This window comes from Erythrolamprus reginae, chromosome 3, assembly GCF_031021105.1.
Source record: "Erythrolamprus reginae isolate rEryReg1 chromosome 3, rEryReg1.hap1, whole genome shotgun sequence".
Lineage (NCBI taxonomy): Eukaryota > Metazoa > Chordata > Lepidosauria > Squamata > Dipsadidae > Erythrolamprus > Erythrolamprus reginae.
This window is the reverse complement of record NC_091952.1, coordinates 34,735,332-34,749,169: the sequence shown is the minus strand read 5'-3', so window position 1 is coordinate 34,749,169 and position 13,838 is coordinate 34,735,332. Positions and strand designations below refer to the sequence as shown.

At 37.9% G+C, this 13,838-nt stretch overlaps 1 protein-coding gene across 1 annotated transcript in view; it reads left to right on the top strand.

Annotated features, from left to right (window-relative positions):
* PPP1R16B (protein phosphatase 1 regulatory subunit 16B) overlaps positions 1-13,838 on the top strand; it is a 138,130-nt gene that overhangs the window by 87,437 nt on the left and 36,855 nt on the right. The window contains exon 3 of the mRNA XM_070744782.1: positions 13,369-13,439. Within this exon, the coding sequence (XP_070600883.1) occupies positions 13,369-13,439 (71 nt within the window). The remainder of the gene's footprint in view (positions 1-13,368; positions 13,440-13,838) is intronic.

Sequence of the window (13,838 nt, the reverse complement as noted above, 5' to 3'; positions counted from 1 at the left end):
AGCCCGTCACTTGTTTCTTTTGTAGATGCAATATCTGTTTTTTTTCCCCTTCTGCAATCAACCTCATTGTTCTTCCTGCACTGAACCAGTGAGTCAGTTTCCGTTGTTTGTGTGATTTGTTTTTCGTTCGGTTATAAAAGACCTTTTTAACAGACAGAAAACTGCAAACAGAAAAAGACTAATGCAGGAGGTGTGGGCATATATTTTACTTAATAACAGTGGAGCAGATTGCAGTTTGTCACTGCATGACTTTAAGCTTGGGGGAACAGTCTAGAAAATAGTTCCTTGTGTGGGTAGGCAGCCTTAACAACAGGGTGATAAAAGAACATTCAAAGGAGGCAGAATTTTTTTTTTACAAAAAGTGCTGTAAAGAGAAGGCGTTGATGAGGTTAAAGAGGGTTAAATTCATTGTTGGTGCCCAAAATTTTAGATTATAATCAACACTTCTGATGCACTGAAGAACAATTTGTGACTCTTTCTAACCCTTGCAAAGGTTACATAATCCATGGCAATTATAACATAATTAGAATTGCTGGTCCAATAAAGGAATCTAGCTGTTTAATAATACATATTTCAATCTTTTAAATTGGGGTAAGACTAGACAAACAAACCAAAAACAATCCAAAGTTGTAACTAGGTCTTCAAACACTTGCCACTCTCTGGGCCATATCTTGGCATTTACGTGTAGACCTGAAGGACTTCATTCTGAAAAGCCTAGAGATTTATTACCGGTCAAGGAGGTAGTTCAGGTCACACTTTGTTCTAAGCCAGGAGTTGTTCTAATCCAGGTGTGGCCCTACTATGGATTGTGATATCAACTGGCTGAAGAATTCTGGGAGTTGAACTCCACAAGTCATAAAAGGGCCATGGTTCCCCACTCTGTTCTAAGCCATAATATAGTTTATTTTTCTTTGAATTAGCAAATTCTGTGAACTTATGTTTTAGCATAATGGATTTTTTTTCCCAATAAAAATGAGCAGAGACAGGTTACAAGCGGTGTGCCACAAGGGTCTGTTCTGGGTCCTATTCTTTTCAATATGTTTGTGAGTGACATAGGGGAAGGTTTGGTAGGGAAGGTTTGCCTATTTGCCGATGACTCTAAAGTGTGCAATAGGGTTGATATTCCTGGAGGGGTCTGTAATATGGTAAATGATTTAGCTTTACTAGATAAATGGTCAAAGCAATGGAAACTGCAGTTTAATGTTTCCAAATGTAAAATAATGCACTTGGGGAAAAGTGAATATTGCATTGGCAGTTCTGAATATTGCATTGGCAGTTCTGTGTTAGCAAAAACTTCAGAAGAGAAGGATTTAGGGGTAGTGATTTCTGACAGTCTCAAAATGGGCGAGCAGTGTGGTCGGGCAGTAGGAAAAGCAAGTAGGATGCTTGGCTGCATAGCTAGAGGTATAACAAGCAGGAAGAGGGAGATTGTGATCCCCTTATATAGAGCACTGGTAAGACCACATTTGAAATACTATGTTCAGTTCTGGAGAACTCATCTACAAAAAGATATTGACAAAATTGAACGGGTCCAAAGACGGGCTACAAGAATGGTGGAAGGTCTTAACCATAAAACATATCAGGAAAGACTTAATGAACTCAATCTGTATAGTCTGGAGGACAGAAGGAAAAGGGGGGACATGATCGAAACATTTAAATATGTTAAAGGGTTAAATAAGGTTCAGGAGGGAAGTGTTTTTAATAGGAAAGTGAACACAAGAACAAGGGGACACAATCTGAAGTTAGTTGGGGGAAAGATCAAAAGCAACGTGAGAAAATATTATTTTACTGAAAGAGTAGTAGATCCTTGGAACAAACTTCCAGCAGACGTGGCTGGTAAATCCACAGTAACTGAATTTAAACATGCCTGGGATAAACATATATCAATTGTAAGATAAAATACAGGAAATAGTATAAGGGCAGACTAGATGGACCATGAGGTCTTTTTCTGCCGTCAGTCTTCTATGTTTCTATAAACCATATAATTAACAATATGTGATTCAACAAAAATAGTCTAATAAGAGATATGACCGTTCAATGAGTTACACCAGAACTAGCTCTCAGCCTAATTTAATATGTACTTACACCTAACTTCAAAAGATCTAACAAGTTCAATTTTCTGATAAGATTTCCCTGGCCCTCATATGGCAGTTGAAAAGAGAAAGTAGAAGTAGAAAAGAAGAGGCTATGCTTAGATTGGTATGTAGCATCTAATAAATTGCCCTCATGTAGTTACCCTTTATTGCATTTCAGTAAATTATCCTCAGTGACAGCTATTAACGCCCTGGGATAGAAAGCAAAAGACATTGAATTCTGACCCACCTTTGGCAGGAAGACAGCTGGGTTATCTCAGCCCTGGAAAGCATTCTGAAATCTCGCCAAGAAAACTGCAGTGACTAGTTCAGGCAGCCACCAGGAGTCAATGCTGGCTCAAAAGCACGTACATACACACAGAGTTCCTAAACAAAAACATTTCCCCATGTGTGGCTCAGGTGAGTTGGTACTGGCAAATTCTTTGATTTTTATTTTTAAAAATGTTTTTATTTTTCATTTAGAATAGAATAGAATAGAATTTATTTATTGGCCAAGTGTGATTGGACACACAAGGAATTTGTCTTGGTGCATATGCTCTCAGCGTACATAAAATAAAATATACATTTGTCAAGAATCATGTGGTACAACACTTAATGATTGTCATAGGGGTCAAATAAGCAATGAAGAAGCAATATTAATAAAAATCTTAGGATATAAGGAACAAGTTACAGTCATACAGTCAACATGGGAGGAAATGGGTGATAGGAATGATGAGAAAAACTAGTAGAATAGAAGTGCAGATTTAGTAGAAAGTCTGACAGTGTTGAGGGAATTATTTGTTTAGTAGAGTGATGGCGTTCGGGAAACAACTGTTCTTGTGTCTAATTGTCTTGGTGTGCAGTGCTCTGTAGCGACGTTTTGAGGGTAGGAGTTGAAACAGTTTGTGTCCAGGATGTGAGGGGTCAGTAAATATTTTCCCCGCCCTCTTTTTGACTCGTGCAGTATACAGGTCCTCAATGGAAGGCAGGTTGGCAGCAATTGTTTTTTCTGCAGTTCTGATTATCCTCTGAAGTCTGTGTCAGTCCTGTTGGGTTGCAGCACCAAACCAGACAGTTATAGAGGTGCAGATGACAGACTCAATGATTCCTCTGTAGAACTGTATCAGCAGCTCCTTGGGCAGTTTGAGCTTCCTGAGCTGGTGCAGAAAGAACATTCTTTGTTGTGCTTTTTTGATGATGTTTTTGATGTTAGGTGACCATTTTAGGTCTTGAGATATGATAGAACCTAGAAATTTGAAGGTCTCTACTGTTGCTACTGTGTTGTCTAGTATTGTGAGAGGTGGAAGGGTTTCTCCTAAAGTCTACCACCATTTCTACGATTTTGAGTGTGTTCAGTTCTAGATTGTTCTGGTCACACCACAAGGATAGTTGTTCAACTTCCCGTCTGTATGCGGATTCATCATTGTCTCGAATGAGTCCAATCACTGTTGTATCATCTGCAAACTTCAGTAGTTTAACAGATGGATCGTTTGTATTTAAAGATAAATACACATATACCTTAAAATATATCAATGAAATAAATCCATGTACATTTTAAATCGGTCGATCATGAGTCTATAACTTATTTTGCAACAATTTTCAACTCCTATTCATTAGTCTGTCTCTCACACAAATACTTTGATTTGAAATCATCTGTGTATATTGCAAACTGGGGTAAAGATTAATGCTCCTTAAAAATAATCATTTCTTTTCTCACTCAGAAAGATGGGCATTTCTAAGATTGGGATCTCATATTAAGGACAACTATGACTTTTTAACATTTTGGTGGTCGAGTAAGCCACATTGGCTGCGTTCACACACAAATTTAAGCAATTCACAATGGTTGGGTTCATGTATCATATTGATCCAAAAGTAAGCATTCAATTTGAAATGTGAACCTTTCCATTCTTTCATGGCCCACCTATATTATACTATATATATTATATTAAAAATTGCACTCATTATATGAATACTCTAATTTTTGTCAATTTTAAAAAATCACCAACGATTGTCTATATTTTTAATATTGTTTTGATGTTGTATTTTTATCTGATTGATGTATATCATCCAGAATCACTTCAGGTAAGATGATAAATATAAATCTGATAAATATCTGAAATTGAAACTTTGCATTTAGAGGAGGAAACACATAACTTCCCTTGTCCATGTGCTTTCCTCCTTGTCAGTTTTTTGTTTTCCCTTTCATCTGTTGTGCTGACTGTTTTATCTACAGTTTTTAAAAGTAAAACAAAACACAACTATTCTCCAAAAAGACCTTGACTTCATCTCAGATTGGTCTAACACTTGGCAACTTCAAATATCATCTAGCAAATGCTCTGTTCTCCACATCGGCAAAAAGAATCCGAACCTCGTATACAAACTAAATAAACAAAATCTGACAAACAACCCCCATGCAGTAAAAGACCTTGGAATACTAATATCAAATGACCTAACTGCAACAATATCGCCAAAAAGGCTTCTAAAATTGTCAACCTGATCCTACGTAGGTTCTGCTCTGGCAATCTCACACTATTCACCAGAGCTTACAAAACTTTCGCCAGACCCTTCCTCAAATACAGCTCACCTGTCTGGAACCCACACCGAATTTCGGACATCAACACCCTAGAAAAGGTCCAACAATACTTCACCAGAAGAGCCCTTCACTCCACCACTCGAAACAGAATACCCTACGAAACTAGACATACAATCCTGGGTCTAGAAATCTCAGAACTATGACGCCTGAAACATGATCTAAGTATTGCCCACAAGATCATATGCTGCAACATCCTGCCTGTCAAAAACTATTTCAGCTTCAACCGCAATAATACAAGAGCACGCAACAGGTTCAAACTTAATATCAACCGCTCCAAACTTGACTGTAAAAAATATGATTTTAGCAATCGAGTTGTTGAAGCGTGGAACTCATTACCAGACTCCGTGGTGTCAACCCCCAACATTTTCCCTTTAGACTTTCCACGGTTGACTTCTCCAGATTCCTTAGAGGTCAGTAAGGGGCGAGCATAAGTGCACTAGTGTGCCTTCCATCCCCTGTCCAATTGTCTCTCCTATATTTTATATATCTTTTCTCCCATCCATATATCCTTCCTCTACTCTTCATTGATGTATTCTATTCTCATATCTCTTCTTCTATCCCTTCCCTGATATTTACTACTACACGTTTTTATTCTCTTTAACTTTCAATTTGTATTGGACAAAATAAATAAATAAAATAAATAAATAAATAAAAACCATAATAAAAAGAATAAGAGAATATGAGTGTTGTTCAACTTTGCTTGGCTTGCTTCCAGATCAGGATCAAATAATTGACCACCAATTGAAGATCAGTGAAGTGTAGCCTCCAGCAGCACCATGAACTTAAGACTGTCAGGTTTATGGAACACCTTGAGAAGCAATGTTTCTAGGAGGTGATAAGTTGCTATACTGAATGGTCTCCTGCTGACTGCTTCTCTGTTTTGTTTGTTGAATAATAATAACCTTTTGCAAAATTTGCAACCTGAAGCCTGAACACACATGAAATCCTATAATATCAGTAAAAGGTCAAGTGACCATATTCTAGGAGCAGCTCTCAGGATAAAGAAGTAATTGAGAAGTAGAGACATTCATGAATTTGAAAGCTGGGGGAGAGCACGGTGAAAGGAAGCAACTGTCTAGCAGTTTATCTTAACTGTGTCAAATTACTTCTCGTACATGTTCTTGGTAACTAATAGACTCTGCCCTGGAGCTCAAATCCTTATGCAGCTGTCCAATATTATGATAGTAGGCGTTTTAGAAAAAAGTAGTGTAAGGTAGGCAAGAAATAGTTCAGAGACTTAAAAGCATCGAGAACTGTTCAGTAATGTCTTGATTCCCAGTTTAATGGGTAAGACTGATCATGCGTCTTGCAATTCTGATAAATAAGCTTTGTACAAGGGTAACCATTTATATTATGAAGGTACTGCCTTCAACTTTATTGATGCACTGCGCTTGAAACAATTTAATATGCAAAACTAGGCCACTTTGCAAACCCTGAGTTTACTTATTCTCTCATTCTTTTTTTTTGGAAGACTTTAAAGCAGGAATGGGTAATTCTCAGAACCCTGTCTGACTACTGACATTGAAAATCAGTAGTTCTTTCTTTCCCTCATTTAACCCCACCCCCCCAGAATATGTAGCATAAGCTTTAAAATAGTTCAGACCTGCTGTTCTGAAACTTCAAGAAATAAGTCCACACATCCGAAGTTTGCAAGTCTTAAAACATATAATTCTAATACTAGATACAGCAGAAAGATTTGCAAAATGCAGCAACAAGCAAGGAATGTTCTTTCTATGTCAGATAATTATTGTCCGAGAACAGATATAAAGTTTCTAGTTAATTCTTCTTTGATCACACAACTAGCCTGGCTCACTTGAATTAGCAGGCAGTCTGGAGATAAGAGGTTCCTTCTAATAAACTCATTAGTTCTACATCAAACTCCAATCATCCATCACTCAGATTATACACTTGCCTTCAGCACTCACTCATTCCAAGACTAACTCTTATATAGCCAGAAGGCGTGACTAATTGTTCTATAGAGCTATTCACTCATAGATCTTTTCCTGTTCAGCTATTCCTGCCTGCTAATATTTCTGCGCACCCTTGCATTGAGAAGAGGCTCTTCCTCCTCTTGAGTCACTCATGGGCACTTCTGAAGTTGCATCATACCCTGGTTGGCTTTCAGCCTCTGACTCCACATCCTCTCTGACCTCCTCACTATCAGACTCGGGTGCCAAGTACACTGGCCAAGGATACCCAAACATAGCTGTCTCTCTATCCTCGGAATCCGTGATCATCTGAGTGGGACGCGATAGGCCACAACAGTTTCTAGATCAAAGAATCCCACTGGATTTTCTCCAATTCCCAGGAACAAACCATATCCACAGTCTGTGTGTATTGGCCTGCTAACCATTTCCAGAGAAGCATCTGCTTCCCACTAACTGCATTTTATTATTTACTTGCCATGGAGTCAGTCTAAGGATGGCCTTAGGTGCTCTGCTCTGCAAGTAGTTTTCACCTCCCAATATGGTACCTAGGTGGTGTTAGTCAAATTGATACACAGTATGGAAAACTTGGAACGATGTGTCATGTATTGGTAAATCTCTGGTTCCAATTACATCTGCTGGTTTCTAGTGCTAGTTTCTTTTGTGTGGTGCCACCTTCATTTAGCTGCAGTGGCGCAGGGGTTAGAGTGCAGTACTACAGGCTGCTTCTGCTGACTGCCGGTTGCCAGCAATTTGGCAGTTCGAATCTCACCAAGCTCAAAATTGACTCGACCTTCCATCCTTCTGCGTAAAATGAAGACCCTGATTGTTGGGGGCAATATGCTGACTCTGTAAACTGTTTTTGAGTGGGCTGTAAAGCACTGTGAATGGTATATAAATCTAAGTGCTATTGCTAGGCAACTTTTAAGCTTTTCTCACACCCTCATTTTCTTGAGGGAAACATGTTTCAGCAATCTTTTTAAAATGGGTTGGTCTACCCATAAGAGGAAACCCTGAAATGGACTAGTTCTTAGGTATCTTGTATGGTCATTTAAGCTAGCATTTTTTGGTGTAGTTAGTCTTCATACTAAGAACCTATTTCAATTTTGATTTGGTGTCTTGCCAAAAGCCTAGAAATTGTAAATCCATTTTTTTAAAAAAATATGTAACTAAAGTTCTCAGGATTTTCTTCCATCTGTCATTGAATTTGTCTTTCTTTACATACATGATTATGATTATGATTTATTAGATTTGTATGCCACCCCTCTCCGAGGACTCCTTTTGCTGTACTGCTGTCACCTTGTTGCAAATTTGTAATTCCATTTTTAAAATATATTATGCAACTACAGTTCACAGGATTTTCTTGTGGAATGAGAAGAACAAGTAGACAAATAATATCCACCTGGCATTGAATTTGTCTTTATTTACCCACTTGAAGTCTCTTTTGCTATATTGCTGTCACCTTGTCACAAAATCTTGACAAATGGTCTTGAGATGCAGCGGGAAAGCAAAGCAATATCATAGCCAAGCCAGCAAGAATGCAAACCTATTTACACCTACCTGCACAGTTATCTTCCCCTTCGACTGGAAACTATCCTAAAATGGCTCTGAAATATATAGGGTTCTCTGTGCCCTTGTATGTTTTGTAAGAATGCAGTAAAATAAAATTTAAGTGGAATTCAATGAATCGACAACTTCATCACGATTAGCAAGTTATATTTCAGAAAGGTTTTTCAGCCTTTTTGGCCAAGATCCAGTGTGAAAATGTTTTGAAACAGTTTTTAAGGGCTACTACTATTTTCTGGTGACTCGTTCAGATATTCTTTTCTCTACCTTTTGCCCAGAGCTCTATTTACTCCTGGGGATTATGAATAACAGTCCCAATATATGTACGTAGACTTCAAACAGTGCACTGAATCAAAATGTGCTTTGTTTGGTTTTGGCATGAAATGTTGTATGAACTCAGCCACTGTTTATTGAAGAAATCCTAGCTCAAATATGAAAACACAATTTTGTTTTTTTCTTCCTAAGTAATTGTCTAAAACAGGTAGCCCTCAACTTGTGACAAATTGCTTAGTGACAGTTCAAAGTAATGATAGATCCTGAAAAAGAGACTTACAACCTGGTTTCAAAGATCCAATATCCACTCCTTCCAGAATAACCTGGCCATATTTAAGCACTTGGTAAGCAACTCACATTTATGGCGGTTTGCAATGACTTCTGGTTATTTGACTGTGATGTATGATAGTTTTTTCTGGAAACCATTGTTTACTTCAGGTTTCCATAAAAAAACACTCTGTAGTCAGCAACGGATTCACTGAATAACTGCAGTGTTTGCTTCACAATTGTTGCATTTGCTTTATAACCATCCCATTCACTTAGCAAAAGGTGAATTCTCATTTTATAATTCTCATAATTTATTATCACAACTGCAGGGCTCTATTGTAGTCATAAGTCAATGTGAGTGATGGCAAACCTTTTTTTCCTCAGGTGCCGAAAGAGGGTGTGTGCACACTATCTCGTATGCGCGAGTGCCCACACCCATAATTCAATGTCTAGGGAAGGTGAAAACAGCGCCCCCCTGAGGCCCTCTGTAGGCCTGAAACGGCCTGTTTCCCAACTTCTACTGGGCCCTGTAGGCTCATGTTTCACCCTCCCCAGGCTCCAAAGGCTTCCCTGCAGCTGAGAGAGGGTAAAAATGCTCTCCCCCTTCACCCCGGAGGCTCCCTAGAAGCCAAAAACACCCTCCCGGAGCCTCTCTGTGGGCTAAAAATCAGCTGGCCAGCAAACACATGCACGTTGGAACTGAGCTAGGGCAACACCTCGTGTGCCAGCAGGTATGATGCCATAGGTTTGTCATCTGCGTGCCATAGGTTCGCCATCACTGAGCTATGTCTTCTTTGAAGGAAGACATATAACAACAGAATAGCAGAATAACAAAGTTGGAATGGGCATTGGGGGGGTCTTTTCATTCATCTCCCTACTCAAGCAGAAAACCCAATACCATTTCAGACAAATGGTTATCCGATCTCTTCTTAAAATTGTCCAGTGTTGGAGCATCCACAACATTTGAAGGCAAGTTCCACTGGTTGATTGTTCTGTCAGAAAATTTCTCCATAATTCTAGATTGGCTCTCTTCTTGATTAGTTTCCATCCATAGCTTCTTGTCCTTCCTTCAGGTGCTTTGAAAAAATAAGTGAACCCTTTTTTTGGCAACCCCCTGTAGCACAATAGTGCACAAAGATTTCTGAGAAGTACAGTAGAGGGAATTTATGTAAGGAGCTGCCACATTTAATAATTGCTGCACCTATTTACATTTTTTGTAGTGCGGACAAATAAAGTTGTATGGTTATTGTCAGCAGCTACATTGTAATAAATGAACTATTTGTATGAAGAAGAAAAAAAGGGTATGTATAGGTCGAGTTTTCTTCTTTATAGCTTCTGTACATCTTGGCCAACAATATAATTAATTCGTGATTATATAAAACAAAAACACATCCTTTCATTTATATGAAATATGCCATTCAATTCCAGAATAGGTGGGGATGACTGCTAGCATATATGGCTATTTGATTGGGTTAGGCACATTAATGGAGGAAAAAGCCACTAAATTGCTCTAATAAATGGTTCGGTCACCTCAATCAAGAACAAAACACAAATATTAGGAATAAGAAACCAAAGCCTTTGCCTCTATCCATGTATTTTCTTCTGAATAAACTCAGTTAGCATTGTGAAGTGCTCAGCAAATTAGGCATAACATTAGTTAAAATTTATGGAGGCAAATGTATACCCAAGGGCTAAAAAACATGAGGTAGAGGAAAGAACAGAACAGGCAAGTTTATTTTTATTTTCTGAAAATATATTGTACAATAGAAGGGAAGCAAAAAGAACTGTTAAAATTTAATTTTCATGTAGTAATACAACTATATCACTGGAAGCAGACCCAATGTGATTACAGATTCTCATGCCATTAGTCCACAATGGCTTTTAAATGAACCGGATTGAATTAAGAATCCTAATGGAAGTTGTATTCAGAGTAAATCTGAAAAGCCAGAGTCACTGGTGGATGACACATTTATTAGTCAGTTCCTCCAAGAAGGGCAGGAGAAACACATATACTTTCTGCCGTTTCTGGGTCGCAGAAACTGTCTCTTTGGATGAGCTAAAAATATATAAAATGTCTTATTCAGGTGAGAAAGGAAGGGGGGGTGTAATTATAAGAAAAATGAAAATCTATCATGGTATATGTTTGCAAATGCTATTGGTTATTTAGGGAAGATTTAAAGTTTTCCCTAAAAAGAAGTTACAAAACTATTTCCCAAATCTTAGTTCTCCCTCCCTCCCTCCCCACCTCTCTCCCCCTCCCCCTAACTCTCTCCCCCTCTCTGGTGTTTTAAATAGAATTAACAAAAGCTGACCATTTTTTATGAACACTCAAAAAAGAAGAATGCCTGACCCAGATTTCTTCTGTCTAGCACCTTTCAGATGTGCAGATGATGAACTGCTGCTTTTTTCATCCCCAGTTAGATGGGCATGTTGTCAGATATAGACCAATGCATGTGTAAGGCAACAAAATAGGAAAGAATAATCCAAGAAAATCATAATATATAGATATGTAGACTATGTATTGTTGTCTGTGTAATAGGCACATAGGCTGTGCAGAGGGTAAATCTGATGCTGTAATTTTTCATGACACATTCACAAGGATATTGTGTGTTTGCAACATCTCTTGCTAGCTTTCCCATTGACTTTTCCTGTAGAAAGCAAGCGAAGAAAGTCACAAATGGCACCATCCCAGATGTGACCATGGGATGCTGTATCCAACATAAATACGAAGGCTGAGCATAACCGCTTGTTCAGTATTGTTCAAACAGCTGCTAAATGAGAAGTCATTAAGGGAGGATCACCTGTACAAAAATAATGGTACATGACAATCATGCTACTTACTTTTGGAGTAAACAATATGTAGCAATATGAAGTACGTAGTAGACAGAGAAATAACACTATCATTCTACCTTCCTGTTATTATAAGCCATCCTTGGCTCCACCATTTCCATATGCTTATGCATACATTGCTTTTTGTTCTTTATATTTTTAATATATCTGCCTCTTCCTCTCTCTCAGGACATCTATACCCACTTAATCAACATGCCACACTGCTGTGTATATTTATGTTAGTGATTAGTGATGCTGGACTAGGAGTGGGGATATCGAGTTGTTAATCCTGTAAAAGCGAAGGCGGTCATTTTCAGCCAGTGACTCTGTCTTAGTCTTAGTCTGGAAAACCGATAAGTAACTATCTATACCACATTGGAATAGCATAGTCAATTAAAGTCCATAACCTTCAATGAAGAGGATATTATACTATAGGTAACTGATCTTAATTGTTATTATAAAACCATATTTCATTCATGTTTATCACTAATATTTTATATGGTATTCATTCATTCACCCATCACACATTCATTCTTGCTTTGTCATGCATTCTTTTTAAGGATGCCACCTATGGTTTGTTTTATATTTTTATGATATACCTAACCATCAGTTCCATATGACAAAGTGGGCAGAAGTATTCCCTTGTACAAAGGCATTTTTGTTTGTCTTGACAAGCATTCATCTTTTGGAACAAACTGTATATTATGCACTATCTTTCTAAGTTTCAAAACATTTTTCTACCGCTTTTGTGGACATGGCGTGGGTTGGTGGGCATGGCAGGGGAAGGATACCGTAAAGTCTCCATTCCCTCCCCATTTTGGGGGAAGGTTACTGCAAAATCCTCATTTCCTCCCAATCAGCTGTGACTTGGGAAGTAGCGAATAGATGGAGATGAGGCCAGGCGGAAGTGGTATTTACTGGTTCTCTGAACTAATAAAAATTTCCGCAACCAGTTTTCCGAAATACTCAAAATTTCCACTACTGTCCTCCAGAACTGGTCAGAACCTGCTGAAACCCACCTCGGATTTGCACATTTTCATCTCTTTAACAAATATTCTACTGAAGTACATAAATTCACCCTCTTGTTTGTTTTATATGTACATTTATATGTATAGCTTCCCATTGTCCATTGCAATTTTCCTGTTAAAAATAAAACTGTTTCATTATTCTGCTTCTAGTTTCTTTGAATTCTTTCAATGTGATATCTGATGGTGAAGAATCAGTGCCCTGCATCTTTACATTGCTTCCTGACGTAGATGAGCAATTAAAATATTTGCTTCCAAGTTTCTCATTTTTCTGTGGATTTCTAACTATCTAATTCATCCATCTTTAGGATGGATCCATCCTTAGCGACTAAGAAGCATAATTAAGGTCCTATTAAAAATATATATACTTGGACAACCTTTCAAATATTGTTGAAGTGCAATTCTGCATCATCTTGACCATGTTGGTTTAAACTCATCAAAAATGAAGTTTAGTAACCTGGAAGGACATCACATTATTAGTTCTTGATTGGAAGCAATGAAACTCTGATAATTGTGATTGCTGAATAGGATTCATTTCTCAAAAGTTCTGATGTTAATTAAATGCTAGAGCAATAGTATGCTATAAGAATGCATCTGGGATTGTCTGAACAGTAGAAAGAGTTTTTTAAAATGTTGAGTGGGTTTTTGGATTTAAAATGGTGCTTGTTCTACTGTATTCAATAATATAAAGCACATTCAGCTTATTTCATTGTGCATTTTAGACATAGTGGTTCCCTTTGGGGCCAATTGTTTGTTCCATCTAAGTGTAAAGTATAATAAACCTTCCTGAGGATAAATCTTTGCCTTGTCTCTTTCAGTTTGTTATTTATTGAACAACGACTTCAGTCCGGATCTGTGCAATGAAGATGGATTAACTGCACTGCATCAAGTAAGCATTTTGGAAAGCAGAAGTGTGACATCATTCAGGGAGAAAGGGAAAAAATAGTTGTATATCAGGTTTTCTGTGCTGCTAGTGTAGGGGTCTAGGGATGTAAGAAATAGTTGACTGCAGCACACGAAAGTAGTTGCTATCTTAAAGAAATCAAATCATATTTTCCTTCCTACCCATTGGGAAAGCTGGTAGCATGTTTTATGTTGGGCAAAACCTGTCTGGAACAGAAATTGCATTTTTATTTCCAATTCTGTTAATTGATTTTGATGCCAGATTAAAGTTAGGAAAATGACCTGGGTGGTAATGGTAGAAATTAATTATCTTCCTTCAATTCTAAATTCCTGAATCTACCATACTTGCATTTATTCAGATAAAAAGCTCTAGTCATTCTAGACC